This window comes from Miscanthus floridulus, chromosome 11 (assembly GCF_019320115.1).
Source record: "Miscanthus floridulus cultivar M001 chromosome 11, ASM1932011v1, whole genome shotgun sequence".
Classification (NCBI taxonomy): Eukaryota; Viridiplantae; Streptophyta; class Magnoliopsida; order Poales; family Poaceae; genus Miscanthus; species Miscanthus floridulus.
Window position 1 is genome coordinate 8478998 of NC_089590.1, and position 16470 is coordinate 8495467.

Below are 16470 nucleotides of genomic sequence, written 5' to 3' on the forward strand. Positions count from 1 at the left end.
GCCATGTTGCCGATGCTAGAGCCATCACTCTCGCCATCGTCATCCATGAGGTCGAGGAAATAGGTGGGAGCATAGCTCGCCATTCCCACAAATTTGGATGCGAGAGGGGGCGGCGCAGGCATCCTTCGGAGCCCCGGGCGTATGCATCCGCGGAAGACGTGAGGCCATAGGGGAACCGGTCATATGGCGGTTGCATTGGGGACAACGGGGTTCCGCCGGGTAATCGGCGAAAGATAAAGAATAGTAAGTAAATAACAGCGTGTATATTACTTACAGTAGGGTTTGAGCAGAGAGTTTGCTCGGAAAGAAGTGCAGATGCCGCGTCGTCGAAGTCACGCATCCCGGAGTCGATGGAGGACGTCCCTCTGACGGGTGCCAGGTCACGAGCCTCCTAGCGGAGGTGTAGTACACCGAGTCGATCGGTGATGAAGTCCAGGCTTCCGAAGAGGAAGGCCTGGGATGGCTCGAAGACGGGTGGAACTCGCATCCCAGCGAGTGAAAGTGTGGGAAACTTCAGCGAGCCGAAGCGAATCGTATCGCCCAAGCCCGCCATGGTGAGGGTGGTGGAAAAGTGGGCCATCCGATGACCAAAAAGTGTTGAACGTACAGCGTCTTCCCCACGGACGGCGCCAACAGTCGATGCAGAAAGTGACCAACTAGTGAATATTTGTAGTTTTGTTGTACGTTGTGATCGGAGGTGGCCTCGCACTCAATGACACATGATTTATACTGGTTCAGGCAACGTGCCCTACGTCCAGTCAGGGTCGGTCGGTGACTTTATTCCTAAGCTCAGATGCTCAAAGTCTGCAGTGGGGTTAAAAACGAGACGGAGAAAGATGGAGTGTACAAGAGGTCCGGTTGGCTCTGGTCGGAAGGGCCGAGAGTGACAGGAACTTCGCTATGAGCTAAGTGTTCAAGCGGATGCTTGAGGTCTAAACCTGGTGGTTCTGTGGTTATGAGCTATCGATCTAAGGAACTCTGGCCTACTGGAATCAGTCCCTTTTGTTGGAGGAAGCGCACCCCCTTTTATAGATGAAGGGGACAGCTTTACAAGTGAGAGGGTGAGGGTACGTATGCTGCCGAGCCTTGTTGCCCATGCCTACCGAGCCTTGTTGCCCACATCGGCGGGTACAAGATAGTGGTAGGCGCCTACAACACTATTGCTGTTACTGTAGAATGTCAGATGCACATGGGAGGTCGTGCTGCCTTTTTTAGGGATGGTGGACGTCGGTACCTGCAAATACTATTTGATGCCTAGAGTCATGTGAGGAGTCTCGCTATGTTCACCTGGTACGGTAAATCCAGGTGCCCATACCACTATCGATGTCCAGAGACACGCGGGGGGCCTTATTGTATGGGAGTTTTAGCGGCCCCTACAATACTATAGAGGGAGATGTCGGCGCCTACAATACTATTTGAGTCAGGGTGGCTGCAGAGTACTGTTCTGTGCAGGGTATGGTCCCTGGTACAGTGGTTTTGACTTGTGAGCCTTGCCTTGCCTTTCTCCACACGTCTTTTGGTTCCTACCGAACAGGCATCTCCGGTCGGATTGCTCTAGTCGGCTCTGAGTGCGCCGGTCGGAGAAGAGCGGTGAGCAGGGTTCCTATGAGCCCCGGTCGGAGGGACGCGGGGTCGGAGTCGGAAGTAGCGCTTTGGACCAGGCCTTCTGATCAGAGAGGGCGTCCAGAGGCTAAAGCGAGTGCTCCGATCGGAGTGGTGGGCCCAAGGGGTCGACGAGCGGACGCCGCTCCTTTTTGTCCAGACCTTCCGGTCGGTGACTGGGCCATCCTTCCGGCCTGTTGTATTTAGACTCTTGGGCCGAGCCTTGGTGTGGAAGCTGGTCCCCGAGGGACTCTGGGTTTATGAACCCGACAATTATTTTGCAGGGAACAAAAGTTAGATCATAATAATTTACAAGTAGTAATGATCTACAAATGGTAATGGTCCGAGAAAGGAAGGATAGTGGATTATGGATTAGCCTATGTAATGGGGAAAATTTGTGGCTTAAATCCATAATACCACATGGGGATTTTTGCAAGGGCAAGATAAGTGTTCAAGTGATATATTCTAGTCTTACAAGTAGTACCTTTTAGCATCATATAACCTTGTCCATTGCATTGCATCCTAGCAAGTAGATAGTCTTTAAATTTTAAATTCTCATTATTTGCTTGCTTTGGTCGTGTTGTCATCAATCACCAAAAAGGGGGAGATTGTAAGAAAAATGGACCATATGCCCATTTACTTTGGATTTTAGTGTTTGATGACCAACACAACCAAATTGGACTAATAAATTTGTAAGTAATTGTTTTGTAGTTCAATAGGGTATAAGATGTGACTTGGACGAAGGCGACGTGATGATCCGATGATCAACACCTTAAGCAAGACCCTAGAAGCACAAAAGAACACTCAGGATATCAAACAAAGTCCAAGCACGAAGATAGGAACCAAGCTGGATGCAAGATCGCGAAGATACGAGCTCACAGAGGTGACCGGACACTGGCAGGCGATCGATAGGACGCTCCGATCAGTGACTCGAATACAGCAGGCGTCGACAACAGTGACCGGACGCTGGCGGCAAATCGACAGGACGCAAAACTGCAGCGTCCGATCGAGTACAGAAAGGTTCCAGAGTGGCAAAATTGTGACCGGGCACGTCCAGTGGCATGTGACCGGACGCTGGCAGCGTCCGATCAGTTAATCGCGGCTTTAACGGTCGAGACAACCGGACGCGTCCGGACAGGACGTGATCAGCGTTCAGTCAGTAGCAGAAAAGCGGGATTTCATCTCTAACGGCTACTTTCTCAGTGGGGCTTATAAATAGACCCCCCACCGGCCATTTAAAGAGTGTGGAGCTGATAAAACATATCTAGGGTGTTGATACATCATTTGAGTGATCTCCGCATGCATAGTGCTTAGTGTTTTATTAGGTGATTAGCGTAGGTGCTTTGCGAAGTGCTTAGGTTGATTAAACCACCGCTTATACGCTTGCTCTAGGGTTAGGCCTAGTGTTTAGTGAGGTTTGCATACCTCTTACCACTCGGTGCTTGTGCGCACTATTGTTGTACATTAGAGGGGCTTGTAGTCTTGCGAGATCACACCAACCACGTTTGTGGTGTGGCCGCCACCGTGTACCGGAGGGAACAAGGCCCGCGGCGTTTCGGCTGGAAGCTTGATAGTGAAGACGACGAGAAGCATCTGGGAGAGGCTTGCCGGAAGGCACGTCAGAGACCCACTTGCGCGTGGGGAAGGTCCGAGGCTATCCACGGAGTTACCCGACCGGGAGGTTGGTCCTTGCGAGGGATTCCTTACAAGGGACTTCAACGAGGACTAGGGGGAAACTTGCGTGCTTCTCGATACCTCGGTAAAAATACCGGAGTCATTGACGGGAGTATGCATATCTCTACCTTACTCTATACCTTACGCATTTACATTGATTGTATTACTCTTTTTACGGTAGAGATAGCAACACAATAGCAAAGAGGTTGTTCGGCAGGACTGAAAAATAAGCCAAAATACTGTTCCGGCTGTTGTTGTGAGGGAAAAATATTGTTCTATCTGAAAACACTGTTCACGTGAACAGTGTTATTGTGAGTGCGCTGGCCAGCCCAGCCCCAGCCGGCAAGCCAACTGAACGCGCCCAAAATCGTAGTTACATATTTAGATAGTTTATCTTTTGCATATGTTTTGCTAGGGTTAGAAAAAGAGAAAAATTTTAAATTGTCTAATTTATCCCTTCTCTTAGGTGTCACGGTCCCCTACTGTATGTATAACGTGCAAACACAAAAACAGAAGTATACAAGATATATGAAGGAAAACGTAGTAGAAAGTAGCTATGATGGCACCCAGTTGCTGTAGTACCACGTCGTACTATGATGCAAATAAATAAACACGAAAATAAATAAACACGACAATAACATGAAATTAGTTTCTAGATAAATCACCAGCGTGGTAAGAGAGTACTCTTTGATAATATTTTATAAAAAAATAGTCAAACATAAATTAGTTTGAGTTTGATGAGAGAGTAGACAAAGAATTTTTTTTTAGAAAGACGGCAAGAGTTTTGCTGAAATTTTATTAGACGAGGGAAAAGGAAAACACAGCGATTACAAAGAAAAACCACTGAACTACTAGGGCCCTACCTAACAACTGAACTACTAAGCCCGCGACTAAAACTAATACCGCACAGAGGGCACCGTTGTAGCCCCAACACTGAGAGCTAAAAGGAAAACAGCAATTAGAAAAACATAAAACTACAAGCACTACGAAACAGGATGGACTACTCTTGTTGGCTTGCCGGGTTTGTTGCATACTGGTATTGCAAAATTTCATCTTTGCAAAGCATCGCTACTTAGTCTGCTTGTAGGGATTTTTATTGGAAAGTTCTTCCGTTCTTTCCAAATATTTCACCAAAAATAGATCATGATTCCATCAATCCTCCGCTTCTGTGCTCTGTTGAATTTGGCACGGCATCTCCACCAGTATCCATGGATTGACCCAGTCATGTCCACTGATTCTAGCACTGATAGGTTTAGCCACTGTTTGAGGTAAGACCATACTTGGGTACCATTTAGTTCCACTTCATTTTACAAATTTTTTCAAGATTCCTCGTCACATCGAATCTTTGGACGTATGCATAAAGCATTAAATATAAATAAAAAATAAAACTAATTACACAGCTTAGACGAAATTCACGAGACGAATCTTTTAAGCCTAATTAGACTATGATTGGACACTAATTGCCAAATAACAACGAAAGTGCTACAGTACTATTTTCCAAAAAAATTCGCCAACTAAACAAGGCCTTGCTGCGAGCACGGGCAATCTTTGCATAGGTGGTTAGGTGTTTCAGGGTCGATTCTGCATAATTTGCATGTCAGATCATTGGGCCAATTGCGCTTGGTCAAATCGTTGGCGGTAAGAATCTTCTTGTGTAAAAGAGTCCATGCAAAGAAACGGCATTTGGTTTCCGCCCTTGCTCTCCAAATTGGCGTGAGCTTTAGCTTGCTATAGCAGCCCTCAAATTGTATACGGTATGCGCTTTTGGTTGTGTATTCTCCATTTGGTGTCCAGCGCCATCTAATTGTGTCTTCTCTGTATTCAACTAGACGAACACTACTCACATGTTCCCATAGTGCAACATATTCATGTATCTCTTGGGGTGTTTGTAGTGGTAAAATATGTGTTATCCATCTATTCTCTTGTAATGCCTCGTATACTGACAATTTTTTCATCCTCGATTTGCGAAATAGAGTCGGTGCCAAGGTTCTTGGGGTTTGTCCTTCAATCCAAGAGGACGTCCAAAAACCAGCTGTCTTCCCGTCGCCAATTGAAACCACTGTCGAGGCAACAAAAAGCTCTCGATCTCGCCCATCACAATGGAGTTCCAGCTCGTTCCATGCACATTCTTTGTGTTTCCATTGGAACCAAAGCCATCTCAGTCGCAGCGCCCTAGCAAAACGCTCTAAGTCTAGAATCCCCAGTTCTCCTTTTATTTTTGGGCGGCAAGTCCTCGGCCAGTTTACCGGTGAATGGCCTCCATACACTTTGTCCGGTGTTTCTCCCCTCCAGAGAAAACTCCTACGTAACTGGTCAATCTTTCGGATGAGCCATTTATGCTCAGGGAAGGCCGTCATATGGTAAATGGGTTGCGAAGAGAGTACAGTCTTGAACAATGTTTCTCTCCCTGCCGTGGAGAGGAGTTTGCCTTTCCACCCGGGTAGCCTGGCTCCTATTTTATCGATCAGTGGCTGTACCTCGATCCTACGCAATTTCCGGATATGAAGGGGGAGTCCCAGGTCTTTGCCAGGGAATTTGCAGATTTTGCCTGGGAAGTTTTGGAGGAGTTGAGCCACCACCGAGTCCTCCATTCGAATTGGAAAAATTTCAGTCTTTGAGATGTTAATTTTGAGACCCGAGCAATCCCCGAAGAACGTCAATATCTTGAGTAGTCTGTCTAACTCCGAGGCCGAGGGGTCTGAGAAAATTGCTGCATCATCCGCATAGAGTGATCACCGTAGCTTCGCCGCCTTTGGTAGTATTGGTTTGAGGAAACCTTTTTGTGCCGCGACTTCAATAATGCGCTGAAGAGGATCTATAGCCAATATGAAAAGCATTGGGGAGAGGGGATCTCCCTGTCTTAACCCTCTTGCGTGCTTGATCCCACTTGTCGGCTGGCCGTTTACCATAATTTTTGAGGAGGCAGTACCCAGTAATGCTGCAATCCAATCTCTCCATTTGGTGCTAAAACCCAGCGCTTGCATGACCTCTAACAGGGACGTCCATCCAATAGAGTCGAATGCTTTAGAGATATCTAACTTAATGAAAGAGTGCCGGTTTCTTCTTCCGGTGTAGTAGCTGGATAACTCTCTGGGAGTATATGAAGTTGTCATGAATGCACCTTCTTTTGATGATACCAGCTCATTCGTGTGTTGAGCGAGCCGATTTGCTAGAAGTTTGGTTATTATTTTTGCCACGCTGTTGATAAGACTGATCGGTCTGTAGTCCGATATTGTGGCTGTCACCTGGTTCTTGGGCAAGAGGACTATGTTTGCTTCATTTATAAGATTAAATATGGCTGTCCGGTGTGAGTAAAAACTCAAAATCGCTTGGGTAAGGTCGTCTTTTATAATCGTCCAGCAGTTCTTGTAGAAGAGGCCTATGAAACGGTCTGGCCCCGGCGCTTTCTCTGATGGCATCTCTTTGATAACCGACGCAATCTCATCTTGGGTGAAGGGGGCGTCTAGATCTTCCAGGTTATGTTGTACGTAGCCTAGTTCTTCCCAGTTGATAGCCTTTGTTCTTGTGTTCGGTGTCCCCATAACCTGAGAGAAATGTGTGTGTATCAAGCTTGATTTTTCCTCTTGCAAGACTACTGTCCCCGAATGTCCAGTTAGAGAAGGGATGACGGTCTTTTTTCTTCTTGCGTTGGCGTGCAACTGAAAAAATCTAGTATTTGTGTCCCCTTTCCTGATCCATGTTAATCGCGAGTGTTGTCTGGCTCTAGCCTTCTACAGCGCCGCTAATCCCAGCGCCTCAGATGATGCAAAAAAAAATGGTCAATCTTTGTCATTGTGGGCGTCTGTTGATCATTACACCAAGTGTATTTTTTTCCCTTGCAGCTCGATCGGTGCCAGCAATAGATTGTCTATTGTAGATCTGAAACCATTTAGCATTGGTAGATTTAGACGGCCGTTGTTTTTGTCTTGTGCCCGGTAGATCAAGTTAAAATCCCCTAGTATGAGACATGCCGGGAGCATAAGCTGCTTGAGGCCAGTGATTTCCTGCATGAATAGGACCTTTTCATTGTCTGATTGCGGCCAGCATCGTCAGGGTTGTTGAAACCGTGTTGGCCGTCAGGTGGGGGCTGTCAAGACGAAAGAAACGTTCAGATGCTGCCATCAGAATTCCTCCGGATGCGCCAGCTGAAGGTAAGAAAACCACATTTTGGGCCATGTCCCCGCCTACTGTCTCTACCAGCATTGTGTGTGTCCAAGTTGTGACCTTTGTTTCTTGAAGACATACCACAGATGCTCCCGATGAGATGATTTGGTTTTGCACACTTGCTCTTTTAGCTCCATCATTTAGTCCTCTAACGTTCCAGCAAAGAATATTGCAATCCTTAATCGACATTAATCAACGGTTTGATCTACTTTGAGGCACACTCCAGAGAAATGACCCCGATATGCCGTCTGATCGAGGCTACAAACCACATGATATGTGCACATATGTGAATACGAAACTCCGCTAACCTCATTGACGATGGCCGAAGGCAACAGAGCCAGCAGGCCGAATCCGATCCAGGTCTTAAGGTTACAAACAGCTTGCCGAAGGCTACTGGGCCAGCAGGCACAAATGGTAGGTTCATCAGCAAATTCCACTAACAACATGGGCCCGATTGGCCCGCAAATGCCACGTATGGCCCTACGATACATTGGGCGCTCGGCCCAACCCCTTGTGAGCAGAGGGACTGACATGGATAACTGAGTCTACTTGTGCTGGAAGCCCATCTAGGCATCCATGCCCACCTGAGCAGTCATCTTCCTGTTGATGCTGCTCTTCTTCAGCTTCTTGTTGCCCTGCTCGATCAGCACCTGTATGGCCTCCATCTTGCTCTTGTCAATCGGCCTCTCAAACTGCTGTGCATAGAAATCAAAGTCAGTTTCATCTTGATTAATTTCCTCCCCCGATAGGTCCCCTAGTTTCCTAATCAGCAGGCCTTGTGCAACTGGAATTGTGTCTTTGCCTACATTCAACTCTGCCTTTTTTGCAAGCCTAGCGTTTTTCCTTTGTGTTGAATTCTGTGGGTGCCATTGAGACCCCCATCTATTGGCCATGTTCACTACTTGTGCATGAGGCGTCTGAAACCCCTCTTGAATTAAAGGTTGCTGCAAGGGTAAAGAAATTGATTCTAGAAATTCATCAACAGATTGAGCATGTGTGGGTGAAGCCCTATTGTGCGTTGGACTGATATCCCCTGTTCGTCACTTGCGCTATACGCAGGCGTTGTCAGCTGGTCGCGGCGCTCCACTCCATTCCGGCGGGCGGCGTGGTCAACAGGTACTCTTGTCAGAATCCGTATGAGGATTAGGCAGCATAGCGCCGGCACGCCCGACACTGTTGGCGACGTGAGCCCCCAGGTATGGTCCGTCGTGGCCACGGGTCACGTCGAGACGTGCCCGCTTCCCACCCGGTGTCAGAAGTTTGACCCTGGGGTCGTACTCTTAGACCTGTAGTGGTTGGAGGTGGTATGGATCCCCGTTGGACGAGACGGAACCTGCGCCCGAGGGTTCTGGCGAGATGGGCCCCGTACCCTCGGGGTCGGGCGAGATGGAGCCCGCGCCCAAGGGATCTGACAAGACGGAGCCCATGCCCTCGGAGTCGGGCGAGACGGAGCCCGTGCCCGAGGGGTCTGGCGAGACGGAGCTCGCGCCCTCGGGGTTGGGCGAGACGGAGCCCGTGCCCGGGTGGGTCTGGCGAGACGGGCCCCGCACCCTCGGGGTCGGACGAGACCTTAAATACGTCTTGGACCATCTGGACGAATTAACGTTCATGACCGTTAACTTCCTTCCTCCGGATATCCCTAATATCGATACCCAACAGTTCGCTTCTATCATGTCGGTAGGTTCAGGAACTGCAGTGTAAGTGTGGACATTGGTTATGTAGGTTCAGGAACTGCAGTGTAAGTGTGGACATTGGTTATGGTGGACTCTATAATCTCATCGATTGAGGTGGTAGTCAACTGGGTTGTATCAACCTGTTCGTGTGCTTGATTCATAAGTGACCCGACTTGTCCCTCCATTAAGAAATCAACTATGTGCCCATCCTCTAATTCATCAACATGATCAGCCACAAGGTTGGAATGGGCTGGGATGCTAACATTGTTTACTACTGAGTCATCCTGCACATCTACTATAATAGGCCGGTTTGATGTGGATTGACTCACCAGATTGTTGTCTGGTAGGGCAAGCTTTATCTCCATCAGCTTGAGGATCTGGGCTAGCGCCTGCTGCACCCTTTCAGTCCCGACTGCTCCATTTTCCATGTTGAGTTGATCCTTGCTCGTGGCGGCGTTGTCTTCCTGCACATACTCCTTGTCGGCCTCCATTGCTGTGTGTGGGGGAATCGAAGGATCAATTGTTAAACATGTTTCCCCATCAAGAATATCATTAATAGGGAGGGGGACATAGACAAGCATGGATTGACTATGATGGTTACCCTTGATGAGCATGATGCTGTCATCTGGCAGGATGTGCTTGGGTGGCTTGAGCTCAGTTGCGATGGGGTCTGCGAAGGAGACCTTCTTCTGCTTCTTTCCTTCCTTGGCTGCCTTCACCTTCCAGACCATGGTTGGTGCTTGGTGAAGCTCCGGAGCGACTCTGCTTCTTCCTCCTCCACCCCGCTCCTGCAGCGCAGGTTCCTGACCCAGCTGGAGACGCTGCGGTGGCGACGGGTACCCTAGTTGTGGCGCCCGTGGTCGTAGTAGTCGTCGTCCCGTCTTTGATGGCGCCCCATGTCCCAACCATGGTCATTTCCCCGCCTGCCCGGGAGGCGTTCGCCGACCGTGTCCGATGCACCGTAGGTCCAGATGAAGTCTCTGCGTGGCTTGCAATTTGGAGGGCCACAAATCCTACCATGGCCCTGCAAGAAGGATAGATCCTCCACTACCTCCAAGTGGTTGCGCGGGATGTAGACTTGGCCGTGCTTGAGGTCGTCGATAGGCTCGTTGTAGTGTGGAGGCGCCATGGCTGTCGGCGGCAGCTCTCTATCTGGCTCGGTTACCATGAGCCAGACCTCGGTGGGGATGTCGTAGGGGTCGCAACACCACGCCCACAGGTCGAAGGTCCTAGTGCGCTCGTGGTGACATGTCTTCTCCTCCAGGTAGTGCACCGTGCAGCTCTTCCCGAGCCCCCGGGCCGCCACATCCTCTGCCCAACTGTGGACAGGGATGCCCTCGATGCGCACCTTGACGCGGAACTCCCGGTTGGTGTTGGTGGTGTTGCGGCGCTCGCTCTAGGGGGCGAAGTGGAAGTTGCGGCCCGTATCAGAGAGCCCCCTCCAGTCCAGCAGGCGCTGGTTGATCTCCGGCTCAGAGCAGATCATCAACAACTACTTAGGGTAGTGCTTGACTACCTGGAACTCGCCATGGCACAGACGAAGCTTGTTGAGGAGGGCGTCGCTGAGATGATGGGGCTCTGTGTCATGGTTGTTGGAGTTGAGCCAACAGACCGCGGCCCTGTTGACAAGGTCGTCACGACGGCGCTTGATGGAGCCGGTTGCCGTCACAGCACAGATGTCGCGTGCCGGCCTCGCACGCGGGTCACCTGGGTACCTTGCTGCCATGGGTTCCGACCCACGGACCACCTCCGCGTAGGATCGGAGATCCCTCTCGGGAGACGCTGGTGAGGTGCTGAGCTTGTGGATGGGTTTGTGGGTGAGCATCTTGTGCTGCTGGGAGGTCCTAGATATATGGTGTTGAGTTGAAACCTCGGAGCTGCATTTGTTGGCTCTGTGTCCAGAATGGAAGCATTTCCAACATCTGTGGGATGAGTGGCAGAAGCGTGCAATATGATTTGGGGAAAAACAGTTAAAGCATCTCCCCTCCATCTTCTTTCTGAAGAACTCGAAACCCTCTATTTTGAATCTTGGTAGGTTGGAGGATTGAATTACCTTATCCTCTGTGTCAGCCTCACTGCGCTTGTGAGATGCCCTAGCCGGTTCCCATCCATCCTCATTGGTGGCAGAGCTCATTTGATGCTCCTCTGGCGCGAGCTCGACGCTCCAAGTAGAGAGGCAGAGGTCGTCTTCCTCGGCGTGGCTGAGGAGGAGGCCGGGGGCTCTGAAAAGCTAAACGGTTGCTGGCCGCCATGAATGTTGTCCCCCTCTTGAATTTGTTTCCCCTTAAGGCCTTCTGGAATCCTGGAGCGGAGGATTGTAGCCTCATTGACCGTACCTTCTTTGTGAGCTTGTACCACTGAATGAATCTCTTGGCTGGATGCTTTGTTGTCTGAGGATTGATGACGGGTCTGCTATCTCTCGCTTCCATGCCCGCCCATTGCTCCTTGAACTTGTTTAAATCTTTTGCCAAATCTGGGAGCAGCGCCCAGCCCCTCTCCTGCAGATCAGGGTCGATCAGTGTTGGACTTGCCGGTAGAGGGAAAACTTGAGCTGGTGCCGACTGAGCAGCTGGAGCCGGTGCCGGCTGTTGAGCTGGTGGCGACTGAGCAGCTAGCAGCGACTGCGGCGGAGGCGCCGCTGACTTCGGTCCTCCATGGACCCGCTCTTCAGGCACTTCGCTCTCACTGGTTCTTGGATGCGCTTCAGCTTGAGACCCATCAGTGTGTAGATCCGGCGGTGGGGGATTTGGATCTTGCGATTGATAGGATTGGAGCTGGGGATGATGCGGATCTGGGTGGGTTAGGTGCAGGGGCCGAGAAACGGGTTTTCCTTTAGTCCCGATTTTCTCAACCGGGACTAAATTTTCGAGACTAAAGGTCACCCACGGAAGAAAAACTCCTCGAGGCCTCGCTTGCTCTACGTGAGATTCAAATCCAACACCTCTCTTCTCGCGCATAGGTACATTACTAACTCAACTGTACACCACTTGTGACAGAGTCATGTGCGCTCTCCTTTTGAATAGACTCGTGGGAGACCTTTAGTCCCGGGTAAAAGACCTTTAGTCCCAGTTGAAGACATCAACCGAGACTAAAAGGTCACCCTTTAGTCTCGGTTGGTGTTACCAACCGGGACTAAAGATGACTTTTAGTTCCAGTTGGTATTACGAACCGGGAAAGTCTTTTAGTCCCGAACGCAAAAAATATCGAGACTAAAGGCTAAAATCGAAGTAGGTGAAAGATCTGTTTTCTGATAGCAGGCGGCGGGGAGGAGAAAGGAGAGGAGCGGGAGGCTCCATCAGCATATGTATTCAAATAATAAGAACTTGTTGTGAAAAAAAAACAATGGGAATATTATCAAAACTTGAGCAGTGTAGACAAAGAATTGACCTCTATCAAAGCCGTGACACTGGATTGGAATTTTATATACAAAAGAAAATTCCGGGAAATCAGTGGAGTTACAAACTTGCAAAACCGGGATGACGAAACAGGATTAGAGAATGCTACACGCATAACAAAATAATAAAAATAACTTTGCTTCCACTGAAAAGGGGAAACTAATGCTAGGATAGCTGATGACCCAGCGACTCGTTGTGTACGTGTACGTGTGACTCTAACGCTGTGTTTAGTTGGGTGAAATTTGGTTACTGTAGCACTTTTGTTTTTTATTTGGCAATTAGTATTCAATCATGGACTAATTAGGCTTAAAACGTTCGTCTCGTGATTTTCAACCAAACTGTGCAATTAGTTTTTTTCGTCTACATTTAATGCTCTATGTACATATCGCAAGATTCAATGTGACAGCTACTATAACACTTTTTGAGAAAACTTTTTGAAACTAAACAAGGGCTAAAGTCACTTTCGGTTGACAGGCTGGGGGTTTAGAAACCGTATCAGACAAGCCGCAGTAGAATTCTGGGAATGCCACATCATCGGGGATGTGGGACCCAGGGAGCAATCCGACGTGTCGTTGTTGTTGTTCCCCTGCGGCTGCCCGCCACGTATCGTGGTCGGAACCTGGGGCGATGGTGCCATATACCTTATCCATTTGACATGTGGCCCACCCCTGGAACAGGAGTTCACGCACCTTTTTTATATTTTCTTTTTTTATAAGCTTTTTTGTATATTTCTTGAGCTGGTTAATCAAATCAAGAGCTGGTAACTCCTGAAACGGGGACAAATTAAAAATGACTTGCGTTTTCGCTGGCTTATATCTTGTGTCTTGGGGATTGCCGGATCAGAAAGCAACTTGGTCTTTGGTTGTATACGCTGCATGAGAAATACTGGGTGGGCCACGAGTGAAAACCGTATCTACCTGCTGTCGGCCACCACGATGCGTTTGGCGAGCTACACGCTGTCGGCCAACAAGAATTAAATTGTAGTCGTATTCAAACAGGCTCTAAGAAGATGTTTCGTTTCAAATTAAGACATTTAGTTTTTCTATATATATTACTTTCACCATGTAACTGTGATATTTAAGTGCGTACTCCCTCTGTCTTCTTATTTGTGTCGTTTTAGCTTCGTAGCAGGTACAACAGAGATTCTATGAACCTGGATATTTGGAGTGTCCACATACATGGTGTGAGCATAGACATTCAAATTAAATGCATTGCCACAACAACAGCAGATATAGCGGGACACGGAGAGTAATAAAAATTATGTATCTAGAAAAAATAAGACGTTATATATAATTTTAAGGAGATAATAAAATACATAACATGCGTAGAACTCCACACCATCGGGCCAGAAATGTACAGTTCATGTAGGTGAACCAAACTCCTTTTCTACGTACTCGGCGATCAGGACAACCAAAACACGTCAAAAGCGTGAGTCGACTTGGCCATTGTTTAGTTCATCTAGAATCTAACTTTGGCACTATATAAAAAGAAGATTTCCCATCACATTAAATTTACGGTCCATGCATAGAGTACTAAATGTTGACGAAATCAAAAACTAATTGCACAGTTTGGTTGTACTTTGTGAGACGAACGTTTTGAGCCTAATTAGTCAACGATTGAACAATTATTACCAAATACAAATAAAATGCTACAGTGCTACAGAATTCAGGCGGTGCCAAGTTTGAGCGCAACTAAACGCGGCCTTGGACACGACTGATGTTTGGTCAGTTGGTCCATGCTTGGGTCTTCCTCCTTGAGAGCCTCATTGTTTTTTTTTCCTTTTCTATTTAGTCTTTTGAAAATTATATAAGAGTACGTAAGTCGGGCCCAACACGAGCGAATCCTCACAGCATGGGCCCAACCACACCAGCCAGGCAGTATCAGACTCTTGTTCCCATAATATACTCCATCTTGCTTTCGGATTGGTCAATGGTTTATTAGGTTTCCTTTGAATGCTGAAATTTTCTTATTTTCTGTGTTTTTTCATGTCAAAATAAACTGATTTCTGCTAAATTTATGTATGATTCATATAAATTTCTGTGTTCTAGGGGGGTTTAGGGCCTGTTTGGATCTTTAGTACTAAAAATTAGCACTATGTTTAAATGCTAATTTGAAGGATCAAACATGAACTAATTTTAAAACTAATTACATAAGCAGTGACTAATTAGTGAGACAAATCTATTTATTCTAGTTTGGCCATGGTTAGCCTGTATCGTGCTATAGTAAACATTGGCTAATTAAGGGCTAATTAGGATTAATAGATTTGTCTCTCCAGTAGTCACGACTTATGTAATTAGTTTTGAAATTAGTTCAATTTTAGTTCTTCTAATTAGCATCAAACATGCATAGTGCTAATTTTTAACAACTAGGATCCAAACATGCCCTTAAAACCTACTTTTTTCTTTGGATGTGTTTATAACAAATGTGGACCGATTCTTCTTCACTAAAAAAGTATGAAACTGGAACTCTTTTTTCCATTATCTAAAAATAATATATACTCAATTAGTCGAGGAAAATATATATTTCTAACATTGTATCAAGTAAAATAATCAAGATCTCTTTCAGAATGTAGGATTTTTACAGCGACTGTCCAAAAAAATTTATAAGAATTAGTCCATTTTTTACAGAAAAACACAATATTCAATGAACTTTCCCGTACATCAAAGGGGCCTTATAAATTTGACAAAGTTTATTTACATAAAAATGTATCAATGTTTATGATTCTAAATAAATGCCACTAGGTTTGTCATGACTCATGAGATATATTTATATAGAATACAATATCTATTTTGTGTTATAAATATTGTATTGTTTTATATAAACTTGATCAAATTTTAGAAAGTTTTCACTAGGGATAAAGCTAAAATTGCACTTCCTCCGATGAAGCTAGTACATAAGTGGTGACAAACAAAAGATTTCAACAAAATTCAAATGAAAATAGATACCTTTTCTGGGCATCATATTGTTTTTTAGAAATATATTCTTGGTAAAGTTTCGGCCGGCCGTCATTTTATGGCTCCGCACGGCCTGCCGCCACCGACGCGTCTACAGCGCGTCCAGTAGCCAGAGAAAGAGCCACCGTGCCGTTCCAGTTCCCGTCGTCTTCCTTTGTCAGTTCACTCTCACTCTAGGGTTCCTCTCTTTTCTTCCCCTCAACGATTGCCCTGTTCGCTTAGCTTAGAAGCTGTACTTTTTCAGTCAATGAATAATATTTTTTTCTCATAACAATTCAGCCAATGGTACTTTAAACCATGGTTTATCAGCCAAGCGAACATGACAGATTTCTCCATATCTCATTCGATCTAGGCGATTTCACTCGGAGGGGAGTGCAAATCGTGCTCTAGGCTAGACAAAATACTTGCGGCTCGCCAACTCACCCGACTTGTGGTCGGCTCAGCGGTTTGTTTTAACTTTTCACGAGTTAAGCTGGAAGTCTAGCTCGCTATTTTAACGAGCCAGCTCGCGAGCTGCTCATGAGCTGAAACGAGCTGAGGCCTATCTGCCCACGACTATGAATCTAGAAGATGATGATGCTGACCTAAAAGTGTACACCTATTGTATATAATCCTTATTTTTAGCTATTTCATATAAATTTTAATTTTATAATTATTGTGGTACTTAAATATTGATTTTATGGATTGTTTTTCAAGGAGAAGATAACAATGCTGATATTGAATATGTGGATTTTCCTAAGTTTGTGGCGGCAAGCAACTAGTTAGTAGGCTGGAACTGCATGATCACGGATGAACCAGTTATGTTGCATGGTTGATACTTTTGATAAACCTGATATGTATTAATTATGTATGGTTGCATAATGGTGTACGTCACCTTCTGAAATTAATGTAGCATAAACATTATAAACATGTTTTGTCCTAATTTTTAGTAGCTCGTGAGCTAAACAAGTCAGCTCAAGCTCGGTAACGAGTTGAACCGAGCTACCTTTTTAGCTCATAATATTAACG

The 16470-nt window shown here is 46.7% G+C and overlaps 1 protein-coding gene across 3 annotated transcripts; it reads right to left on the reverse strand.

Moving 5' to 3' along the window:
* Positions 1 to 7731: 7731 nt before the first annotated feature.
* Positions 7732 to 11921, reverse strand: LOC136492984 (uncharacterized). 3 transcript variants are annotated; one of them, XM_066489009.1, is made up of 3 exons: positions 9715 to 11921; positions 9443 to 9606; positions 7732 to 8135 (listed from the first exon to the last, which is right to left on the reverse strand). In XM_066489009.1, the coding sequence occupies exons 1-3, from the start codon at positions 9842 to 9844 to the stop codon at positions 8007 to 8009; spliced, it is 423 nt and encodes a 140-aa protein (XP_066345106.1). In that variant the 5' UTR covers positions 9845 to 11921; the 3' UTR covers positions 7732 to 8006. The 3 variants fall into 3 exon arrangements, with proteins under 3 accessions (XP_066345106.1, XP_066345105.1, XP_066345104.1); XM_066489008.1 differs by having other exon boundaries at positions 7732 to 8132; positions 9443 to 11921; XM_066489007.1 differs by having other exon boundaries at positions 9443 to 11921.
* Positions 11922 to 16470: the final 4549 nt, after the last annotated feature.

What these genes read in the sequence shown, in the direction of transcription:
- LOC136492984 (XM_066489007.1), bottom strand. Translation starts at nt 9,844, where the DNA reads ATGGTCTGGAAGGTGAAGGCAGCCAAGGAAGGAAAGAAGCAGAAGAAG. An exon ending in CCCTACCAGACAACAATCTG is followed by an intron (nt 8,136 to 9,442) that starts GTGAGTCAATCC and finishes TTCTATGCACAG; the next exon opens with CAGTTTGAGAGGCCGATTGA.